The sequence below is a fragment of the Mirounga leonina genome, unplaced genomic scaffold (genome assembly GCF_011800145.1).
Source record: "Mirounga leonina isolate KUSES-001 unplaced genomic scaffold, KU_Mleo_1.0 Mir_174, whole genome shotgun sequence".
Lineage (NCBI taxonomy): Eukaryota > Metazoa > Chordata > Mammalia > Carnivora > Phocidae > Mirounga > Mirounga leonina.
Window position 1 is genome coordinate 24282378 of NW_023270451.1, and position 11319 is coordinate 24293696.

The 11319-nt window shown below is 53.6% G+C and overlaps 1 protein-coding gene across 1 annotated transcript; it reads right to left on the reverse strand.

Moving 5' to 3' along the window:
- Positions 1-5925: 5925 nt before the first annotated feature.
- On the reverse strand, positions 5926-10171 carry DLX5 (distal-less homeobox 5). Its single transcript, XM_035021419.1, has 3 exons — positions 9702-10171; positions 7625-7809; positions 5926-6593 (listed from the first exon to the last, which is right to left on the reverse strand). The coding sequence occupies exons 1-3, from the start codon at positions 10054-10056 to the stop codon at positions 6264-6266; spliced, it is 870 nt and encodes a 289-aa protein (XP_034877310.1). The 5' UTR covers positions 10057-10171; the 3' UTR covers positions 5926-6263.
- Positions 10172-11319: the final 1148 nt, after the last annotated feature.

Sequence of the window (11319 nt, forward strand, 5' to 3'; positions counted from 1 at the left end):
TTTCTTTCTTTCTTTCTTTCTTTCTTTCTTTCTTTCTTTCTTCTTTCCTTCTTTCCTTTCTATGCCTCCTATCTTTGTTTTCCCTCTCTGCTAACGCATTTCCTTGCTTAGAAAAGAAAAGTGCCCTTCCCCCAAGCAAAGAACATTTGACAGTTTCACCATTGTTTCCACCAAGGCTGCCTCAGAGTGTGCCTGTCACTTGTTTATGAACATTTGTTTAAATGAGTTTGCAATCTCTCTTGTCATCAGAGCAAAATGCCCTGGGTGCTTGTAAGTGTTCCTGAGCTCCATCTCCATTCTCTTTCACAGCGAACAAGTCATTGAGAGTCCTGAAGGATATTAGCCGAAAACGTATTAATTGCTGCTAATTAAATAAAGCCGGCTGGGAAGCTGTCTCCTCCACTCGGCTAGGCTGACTATTGGCTTTAATCCTATCATTAACTTTTATTAATTAACACCCCGCATATAAACTAGTCCAGCTGCTTCTATTGCTATAAGTCACTGATGTGTTTCTTTCTAGATTCCAGAAAGTCCAGTATTTTTGATAAAGGACTGTTTCTGCTCCCAGACATGGTTGTAAAAGAGCAAGGTCAGTCTCTTTAAAATATGGAAGGACCCTAAAGAAAGGGAGTCAGAGTTAGAGCAAGAGTCTGGAGGGAGGCTGGGGTACTCTGCTGGTCCCAGAGAGAAAGTGAACCTTGGGTTCTAGCTGTTGCTTCCAGGAGGGTTAGCCCTGCCCTGGCTGAAATTTTTGGAATCTAGTTCTGGTTCCTGGTGTGTGTGTGTGTGGGGGGGGGGGGTGTCCTGGTCAGATACCTAAAACCCTTATATCCCCAGACCTCAATTTTCCACCATGACTACAGAGAATTTCCTGGGCATCTTTTTCAGGCTCAGAACAGTATGTGATGATTCTCCCTTCTCCCAACACCTCGTAGACCTGGGAGCTGCCCAACCAGGGCCATCCCGCAAGGTGGCAAGCAGGCTTCCTGGCTCCTATGACTTTAAGGGCAATAATGAAATGTTCCCTGTTTAGTGATCCCTGTTTATAGATGAAAGTTGAGTCCATATCCTGCCTCTTCGCCGACCCCTATATCCCACCTTGCAAGTGGTTAAGTGGCAGAAATAGTCCTTGGATGACAGTAAGCTTCCAGTGGCAGATTTCTGTCTTCTCACCTTTGCAAGAAAAAAAGAATGTTAAAAAAAAAAAAAATCATAGCTTGGGAACTGTTTATTGCCCTTCACCCCCACCCACTTCTTTTTTTAAGAAAATACACTAGACTGTGTATGGTGGAGATAGAATCATTACTGAAACTTGGAGGGTGTGTGTGTGTGTGTGTATGTAATGATGTTATAAAGCCGTTTTTTTCCTTCCTGTGGGAAAGGTCGAAACGTGTGGTATTTCACGGTTCTATATAAATCTTGGTTTAGCATGTGGAACAGACTCAATGATACATGCACTTTTGGCAGAGACTCCTCCGGACCCCCCTAAATCAGAAGTAAATACGAAGTCCCAACGAACAAAAGAACAGAAACATTAATTGCTGCAAAACAAGACTCTCATCTCCTTTAAAAACAGATTCATGTAAATTCCCCTGGTTCCTATCTTCACTGTTAGAGCTCGACCTATAAAACAGGTTATTGCATTTCAGCTGGCAACCCTGGATGATTGAAGGGGAAGGCTCCCCCCGCCCCTCCGCAGTAGATGCTATGTATACTTTCTGCCCTGTACAACAGGGGGACCTAAAGCTTGTCAGATGCCAAAAAACGCGCAAGTGGGGCGGGGGGTGGGTGGTGGTGTGGCAGGGCTGCGTAGAAAAATCTTTAGCCAATCCCACATGTGCTACCGCTATTTGGGCTGTTTTCGAGGCCCAGAGTTCGCTGTGCGTCTGAAAAAACCGGGTACAGTATGCAAGGACCGAAGGCAACCTGGGAACGAGAGCGGAGGGCGGGAGCGAGCCACAGCGCCCCCTCCCCAACCTCACGCGAGGCGGAAACCTCCACCCAGCCGCTGTGGGAGGGGGGATGCTTAAGGCTGGAGGAGGGGGTTGACCGCAGGCGGATCCGCCGTCGTGGCGCGCTTCCCAGAGGTGCCGGAGGGCGTCTGTCCTCAGGGCGTGCCTCTGGAGAGGGCTGGAGAGCTCCGGGTTGGCGAGATCCCAGTGGCCAGTGGGAGGCGCGCGATCCAAGGGCTTGCGGGGATGAGGCGGGGAGGGTGGTGGTTGGGTAGCCCTAAAGGTCCTCTCCTCGAATAGAAGGGAGCGCTGACGGAGGGCGGGGGGTCAGGGGGCAATGTTCCAGGAGGCATCCCTTGAGCTTCGGGCGGGGGAGTTGAGGAGAGCCAGTGGTGTCGGGCCGGAGTAAGCTGTTGGGCGCGCCGGGAGGAGGCGAGCACCGCCAGGCCTTGGCGCGCTGTGGGCGACTCCCGGGACGGGGCGGCCAGGACGCCGCGAGCCGTGGGGCGTCCGGTGGGATCAAAGGAGCCAAGGGAGGCCAGCCGGCGCGTCTGGGATTGTGGGACACGGGGCGGGAGAGAAAGGATTGGTATGGGCGGGGAGATCCTGGCCTGGCCGATGTCCCCAGAAGGGGGTGTGTGCGTGGGTTTGGTGTGCGGGTCAACACGCTCCTGCCCGAGGCCGAGACCTGGGCGGATCTGAGTGTGGGTTGACAGGCTCCCGGGTGGGTGCCCCAACGGGACGGAGGGAGGGAGAGAGAGAGAGAGGTCTGCGGGTTCCTCTGTGTGTGTGTCTCAGGCCCTGTGGCTCAGCACTGGAGCCGCCTGGCACCCACAGGAATGCGGCTTCTCTCGGCTCCCCAGGCCGCCCCCTGTTCCACAAGGAGGTGGCCGCCAGGAAAAAAAAGGGGGGAAAAAGGGCAGAAATCTGCCTAACCCAACACGAGCTTCAAACAAAGACCAGTTTATCTGATCTTTTACAGGAGGGCCCAGGAGGCGGGCAGGGCACCAAGGAATCGCACCGGCTCTGCGGGCAAGCCCCGGACCTCCTGGGCTTTGTGAGGAGGTCTGAAAATAGGGTAGAGGCTTGGGAGTATGGTGGGGGATGGTGAAGAGGCCCACGGTAAAGAAAATTAAGTTTTGGGGTGGGCTTAACGTCTTGGAAACACTAGATTGAAAGCTAGGCAAGTGGGGACCGGAAGGGGCAAACAGAGACCCAGCAGAGTGGTGTCAGACAGACTGCAAATATGCTGGGGAGTAGTACACGTTTATATTAGATACACGAATAAATAATGGAGAGAAAGAGGGAAGGTGGGAGGAAGGGCAAGGGAGAGAAACATCACACAGATATTTTTAGACTTTGCTGAAGATCTGTTATTTTTACATCTTTGGACGCAGGACTGCAGGGAGTTAAATTCTCCTGGGAGAATCCCCATGGTGCCAGGGAAAACCCGCTGCAGAATGGTTTGCCAGAATATTTTTGTCCATGGCTCTCAGACCAAGTTAAAAAACAACAACAACAACAAAAAACCAAAAAACCGCGCGAGAGAAGAGACCATTGCGAGGGGAAGAAGTGAGGTTAGCACAAGCAAAGGAATCCTGAAACCGAGTCTGTCCGCGCGACGTGATGACTAGTGTCCTTAACAACAGGCAGCGCCAAGGCTGGGGGTGGGAAGGGCGGTCATGAAAGAAGAGCGTCTCTCTCCTTTCCCGGTAAAAATCCGAACTCGCCCTTCCTTCAGCTGGACCGCGTCCGGTGACTGGGGGTGGTAGAGAAGGGATCCCCTTTTCAAAGCCAGGAATGGAGGTGGGGAGATGACAGGGACGGCTGGAAAAATATCTGCCCTCTGCGTGTGCAGAAAGGTAAAGAACACGTTCCAAGCGCATTCCTGCAACTCTCAGGCGGCCAGGGGATGGGAAATGTTAGAGGCGTCCAGTGGGTGCGCCCCCGCCAGCTCTCCAAACGCGCAGCGGGGGGCGCAGGGTGTCTCGAAGCCGGATTCCCCAGATACAAAGCGCTGGCTTCAGTCGGTGTAAAGGAAACTCCCCAAATCTTTACAAGCGAAGAAAGAAAAGCAGAAAGGAGATCCCTCCACCTTTCCCCTACGGTCTTCCCATTCTGTCAGTGCAAAAAAATAAAAAAATAAAAAAAAATTGGGGGGTTCGCATGGCTTGTCTCGGAGCGCGTCGCACCCGGAACTTCTTGCGAGAAAGGAGGGGCTGGAGGTGAACCGAGAAGAGGAAAGCTGCGACCGTAGAAACGGCCGCTTGCGCTTTGCGCGGGGGTGGGGGGGGGGGGGGGGGGGGGGGGGGGAGGGGTCCACAGCCCAGGCCCGACCGTGTGCTGCCCTGGGGCCTGGCAGGGTGCGCCAAGGACCAGAGAAATCCTTCCCCCCCCCCCCCCCCCCCCCCCCCCCCGCCCCCCAGGCCCAAGCCTTTAGGAGCGGGCTGGCTAGAAAGGAAGGGAATCGGGAGAATGGGGAGGAGGGGAAGGGAGAGGGAGAGAGGAGAAAGAGCGAACACACTGGTAAATTCCCCTCCGGGCACGCAGCGTGTCTTTTCAGGTCTAGTTTCCCAACCCTGGAAGAACCTTCTCAGAAATCCTCAGATGACAGGATGTAATTTTTTATGTGCTAATCTCCAATTCCCCCCCAACTTAAGAAGACTCTTTTGTCACATTTATTGCTGCCGACTTCCTAGCTGTAAAATATATCTCACGCATCTTGTAATTTCCAACATAGGATTTCCCTTGGTGTCCCAAGGAAACAGAGTCAGGTGCACTAAACGACAATCAAACAGATGCCCACAAGTCAGGCCCGAGAGCGTAGCTCTGGACCAGGCTGTAGCTCTGGTCACAGTGTTGATATCTCTGTGCAGGGGCGCAGGGAGAAGGATGGGACATAGGCCAAGGTTGCTGCAAGTCCTTCCTCTCTGCCCCAGAGAAGGCTTCACAAAGCAGAGATCCCTACAAACATTCAATTTCCCATCCTTTGGAACCACTTTGCCACTCTTTTAGGTAAAAGCAAAGCAGAAAGACCTCCTTCCTGAAAAAACCAGAGTGGTAAAGAGGATGGTGGAGAAAAAAATATATATAATATTATCTCACACAAGATGAAATCAAAACCGAGCCCAAATGCTTTCATTCCTGTCCTCCACCCCACAATTCCCTCTCTTGGCAGGAGAAGGAATGCCCCCCTGCCCATCATGCCTTCCTTGCCCAACTGATTTTGGTTTATCATCCAAGTCCTGTGATCCTTTCCTCTCTCTAAAAGACCTCCAATAAATTTATAATCATATACCAAGGAGTCCGAGACACTACCATTTGCCATGCTGCAAACATTTCAGATTTTTAAAAAAATGTAATGGGAAGGAAAATTTTCTTCTTTTTCTTCTTCCTCCTCCTCTACTTCTTTTTATTCCTCTTCTTCTCCTCATCTCTGGAAGCTCCTATTTGAAGAGAGTGTAATTTGTCTAATTGCTCTGCCAATACACAGAGGTTGTTGGGAGTGGGGGGAGAGTTGTCCATGATAATTGCTTTGAGCTTAGAATTTGGAGCGGTTATTGATGGATTTCTGCGGCTTTTTTACTCACACACAGGGCGGGAGGACCGGATTTAGATTCCAGCATTACTTTCTACCTGAAACAATCTGGGGTTAAACTTAAAATTATCTAAATGTTTTTGTGGTTAGGCCAAAAAAACAAAAACAAAAACAAAAACAAAAACCAACCAACCCTAAATATATATTTTATGGCAGTACTATAAACAGGCCACATATGTATATAGACACATAAAGTACAGCATCCAACACACAGGTGTACAGTTTTGCATCCATGCAGCCCCCAATTTCTGTTTTCCTTTTTGCCCTGTTGGATCTCTGCAGAGCTTGTCTTCCTTTAATTGCCTGCATAAAACGTCAGTAGCCCAGTATAAGGCGGGCAAAAGGAGTATTTTTTAGAAACATTTGGCTTTCATGGTCGAAATAATTTTATTTATCCAGAATATACAGTTTAATTCCTCTATCTACAGTTATTTACATGGTTAAAATAACATTGAAAAAAAGTCTTTTGAAAAGTTGAGGTCATAGATTTCAAGGCACCACTGATAGTGTCCACAGTTGCGCAAAAAAGTTCGTCTGTAAAAAAAGGGGGGACGGGGGTCCTTTGAAATGCAATAACTTACATGCAAAAAAGCTTTACACATGAATCTTTTTTGTTTCCGTTTTCCAAACTTCCCCAAATGAATTCCTTTCTTTATGATTTTCTAAAACAGCAAAACACAGCAGTCCCAAAAAAGAGAGCAAGAGAAAGCCGCCTAATAGAGCGTCCCGGAGGCCAGCGCCAGCGGGTGCTGTAAGGAACCAGGCGGCGGCAGGTGGGAATTGATCGAGCTGGCTGCGCTCGGGTACCAGGTAGCCGAGTTCTCCAGGTAGCTGGACGCGGGGGACTGGTTGGAGGTCGGAGGGTGGGCATGAGGGTGGTGGCCGAGCGAGCGGGACGAGCCCTGGGGCTCCCACACCGCCGGAGACTGCGGCGAGTTACACGCCATAGGGTCGCTGGAGCTGGGGCTGTGCTCCGGGGGCATCTCCCCGTTTTTCATGATCTTCTTGATCTTGGATCTTTTGTTCTGAAACCAGATTTTCACCTGGGTGGGGGAACAAAGGCACACGTTACCGGGTCACTCAGAGGCCGCCCGCGCCTTCCCCAGAGCGGCGACTGGAGGCATCTTGGGCCCCCAGGTGGCGCGGACCTGGCGTCTCCCCGCAGCTCGCGCGGCCTAAGGTCAGGAGGACACCCTGACCGGCCAGGCGCTCACCGGCCCCTGCGAGGGCAGGACTCCGAGGCTTTAGCGTCTTGTTTGGGCTGGGGGAGGAGGGCGCGAGGGTCCCCGGCGGCGCGCGCCCACGTGCAGGCCTGCGCAGGGCGCACGAAACGCGGCGCAGCGAGCGTCTCCAAAACAATGGCCGCGCGCCGCGCGCGGGGGCTTGGGGCTGGCCGAGCGCGCGCCGGTGTGGAGGGAAAGGAGCATTGTCCCAGTCTCCCGCCCGACTCCCTCCACTCCCTCCTCGGCTTCCAAAGGTCAGAATGCGCCTGCAGCTCTGGGCGGCGTTCGAACATTCTATTTTTTTTTTTTTTCTTATAGGCCCCAGCAGGGCTGGAGAGGGAGTGAAGGGAATGGGAAGACCCAGGGATGATTTCCCTGCACAGCAGCGCCCCCCACTTCGCGACCCTCAGGCTGCTACCGCCTAAAGCTGCGCAGGAGCAGGGCGTGACCCTTCAGCGTTCCAGCCGGAGGCGACCTTCGCAGCCCGAGACCACCGCGAGGCCGCCGGGCCCTGCTTTCCCCGAAAGGCTCTGCGTTGTGCAGAGAAGCAATTTCTCCAGGCTTCGAGAGTGTCCTAGAAATGACCCTCCCCGTGTTTCCAATCTAGGAAACTGGCCCCTCGCCCCTGGAGGCCCGAAGCGGGGGATGAACGGCGTCTCCATCCCCAGCCCCACCGTCGCACGGCGGCGATACCCGGCCTGACTCATGGAGGTAAGGGCGCGGGGTCGGTGTCTTTCTGTGAGTTTCTCGCGGTGCTCTCCGATCGGTTCCAGCCGGTCGGGACGGAACCGCGCGGCCCAGCCTGCCTTGCAGCCGAGGCGGGGCTCGGGCCGCACCGCCGCCGGATTTACCTGTGTTTGCGTCAGTCCCAGCGAGGCGGCCAGCTCGGCGCGTTCCGGCAGGGCGAGGTACTGAGTCTTCTGAAACCTTCTCTGCAATGCGGCCAGCTGAAAGCTGGAATAAATAGTCCTGGGTTTACGAACTTTCTTTGGTTTGCCATTCACCATCCTCACCTCGGGCTCGGCCACTTCTTTCTCTAAATAATCAAAATAGACCCGGTTAGAGTTTGTCCGCAGTGTTTCTTTTGCAGAACCCTCAGATACAGTCCTTGAGTTTTGTTTTGTTTTGTTTTACCCATGCAGTCTTCAGTCTCTTTCACCATATCACCTCCTTTGCTTAACAAGACCCAGAGAAATATGCCCCTCCCCCAAGTCATGAAAAAGCCAGGTAGTTTGATTAATTCCCTACTTAGTTCATTCAGGTTATGGTGGGCTTGTGCAAAGCTCTTTGTACAGCACAGCTCCCTTGGCGTCTGGGATTTAGCCCTTGCAGCAGTTCCTGCTTCACCCTCACTTGTTTTTACGCCCACCCTGTGCTCACCCCCGTTTCTGGGGCGAGCTTGGCCAGCCCCTCCTGGGGTTTCAAGGGGGACGCTCTGGGCCGTGACCCCCCCCCCTCGCCCCCACTGTCGGCGTCTGTTCGGGCGCCCGCAGAGACCAGACGCATGGGCAGGGAAGACGCTAACCGAGGTCTCCAAAGTTCAAAGACCCACAAGCAAACTATGCTCCTTCAATTCAGCAGCAAGAGGTCCAGGCCGCTGCAGACAGAGGGCCGATTATGCAGCCCCCATAATCTCCCTGCAGATCTGCGAGGGCACAGATGTGTCTGGTTTCTTTTACAAATAGACTTAATAAGTTCTTGGCCAAAAGGAAAAAAAAATCTTTCACTTATGCACGAAATACAGAGACACTGAAAGGAATGAAGACATACCATCCCCTAGGTTCTCTTTTAAAATTTATCAAGAGTCACACATTGAAAAGGATTCGGTGGTAGGGTGTTTTCGTAGGAAAAGGGCGGCAGGTCAGGACGAATTTCTCAAAGTCGTGAATGTAGACGGGGAAGAGGACTTTCTGAATGCGTGCTTTACAAACATACCCTGGGGCCACAAGTCCCCTTTCCGAAAAGTACCACCTTATCAAATCTACCCATCTCTGGAAGGGGTGGAGAACCTCTCCGCGGTGTGTGTGTGTGTGTGTGTGTGTGTGTGTGTGAGCGCGCGCGCCGGTGTGTGGCAAGCTCCTGGGAGAGGAAGGGTGGAGAATGAGGGCTGTGGTCTCGGTTCTGCCAAAGAAGGGGATGCTAATATTAGCAGGATTATTAATGTGCTAGTGGGAAGAGATCAAACCTGACCAGCAAAACCTCTCCAAGGAGACCTCATGCCTCTCTTTTACCGCCCAAGCTCACTGGCCCTCTTAAACTCTCCAACGAAGTTTCAAGGAGGGCGAAAAGAGAGGAGGTGGGGAAGAGGAAGACAAAATTTAGGCACCCCTCAGCAACCCTCCTCCACCCTTAAATGGCTTTTTGTTTCTGGAAATGCCCTGGATAAACCGCAAGGCTCTCCGCGCGTTCTTCCTCTGGCGGGCTCCAGCTCCTCAGCCCTCCACCCCCACCCCGCGCGCCCGGGACACCGACACCACGCTGGCTCGTGGCTGCTCTCAGACTAATCCCGACAGCATCTTTGAGGCAGCCTTCCACTCCCACTCGCACCAACGGAGCACGCTCACCAAAAATTCCAACAACTAACCTCCCCTTTATTACGCAAACGCCACTCAGGCCGCTTGAGTCTTTCTTCTCTCCACCCCTACGCCCTTTTCAGCCTACTTGGCTTTCAGACCAGGCAAGTTGGGAATCCAGAGACTTGAGGGCCTCCCACCCCCAGGTGCCCGAGGGGAGGATTCTTCCAAGAATCCCTAAAATGCTGGCCTTAGAGAACGTCCCTCGGGTGCAGAGTCCAGGCCCCCCTCCCTTCTGCCGGGTGCGCCCCCACGCTAGTGGCTGGCGGACCCCCAGTCTCCCAGCCCACCTCGCCGCTCCAGGATCCGGGCTCCCCCTGTATCTGCCCCCATCCCGCGCCCCCTCCCCCCTTACCTGGCTGGCTGGTGGCGCTCGGGACGCGGTTGTAGGCGCCGCCGTACTGGTGGTAGGGGCTGGCGTAGCCGTAGTCGGCGTAAGCTTTGGCGGGGTAGCTGCCGGCGGAGCCATTCACGCCGTGGTACTGGTACGGGTAGGGGTTGAGCGCTTTGCCGTAGGAAGCCGAGGTAGGAGAGCAGTAGCCGTGTGGGGCTCCCCCCGTGGGACTGTAGTAGTCGGAATCGGTGGCCGACGACTCGGGCAAAGTTGGCGATTCCTGAGACGGATGGTGCATGGCTGCGGACGTCTGGAACGGAGCCTGGAAGTCGCCGGATCGGATGCTGGGGACCCTTCTGTCAAACACTCCTGTCATCGCTCGCAGGCGGCGGCTGTCCTTGCTGCTGTGGCGGCGGCTGCTGCCCGAGTTGGCTGTGGGGCTGCTCTGGTCTAAGCAGACATGGCTGTGGGAGCGAGGGAGGAGGAGGAGCAGGAGGAGGAGGAGGAGGAGGAGAGAAGGCGGCGGCGGCGAGGAGGAGGCTGGGAGTCGTGGAGGCTCTGTCTCCGGCGGGCTGACTGATGGCTGAGGCGCAGCACAGCCGTGGTTAAATCCTTAATTGCGCGCTTACGCACAGCGGGGTGGATCGGGTTCCATTGGCCAGGGCCTCGGGAGCAGCAGCAACACCCTAACTCGTCCAACTAGTTTTAGCACAACAAAGCATTGCTTAAAAAAGAGAGAGAGAGAGAAAAAATGGAGGTGGGGGGGGGGGGGGGTGTGTGTGTGTGTGTGTTCGCGCGCGCGCGTGTTGTTGTTGCTTGTTGGGGGAGGGGGTCTCAGTCTGTTTTCAATGAATACCAAAGACAACGCAGAAGCCCCAACACCCAGCTCAGTAATATCTGGAGACAATGTGTTCCAATCAGCGGCCTCGGAAAGTGCACATATTTGGGGGGTGAGGTGGGCGTCGGTCTTTCCTTGTTCCCACTTTCCTACCCCTGTGGCTTGCCGGGGGTGGGGGGTGTGGGGGGCGGTGGTGGTGGTGTGGAACTGAACATTGATATTGAAATGAGGAATCAAAGCAGGGAATGGGAGGAGGGAGCAGGGATGTAGGACCCAAAGCGAGAAGGAAACGAGAACAATATTCTTAGTGGGGTGCTGGGAGCCAAGTTGTAACTTACCCGTATTGAAAATTTGTGATTTGGGGAATGACACAAATTTGCAGCAAGCACTTCTTTAGCACAAGATGAGTACTTCTCAGACAAGGGCTGGATAAGGATGCTCAAGAATGCACGCTGCCCATTCAGCTTTTAATGGCAGAGAGTTCCTGCAACCCTAAATCTCTACAATCCCTTAAAAATATCATTGTCACCAGCACAAAGAACTTAATGATGCCCAAATTGCTGGTCCCCAGGAAGAACAGGCAGCCCACATTTTGTTCAGTATTCTTGTCTGTGTGGATGCCATTGGAATAGAGGGTCCATAACTGTGTTCAGTGGCCAGATACTCCTGCAGAAGTGAATGGTTCACTTGTGATCTGTCATTCCTCTGGGACGGAATGGGGAAACCCTAAGAAGACTAGAGGGTAGACAGGGACAAAAACTCTCTGGGGAAGTTGCGTGAAGCCCATGAATTGCCTCCTCC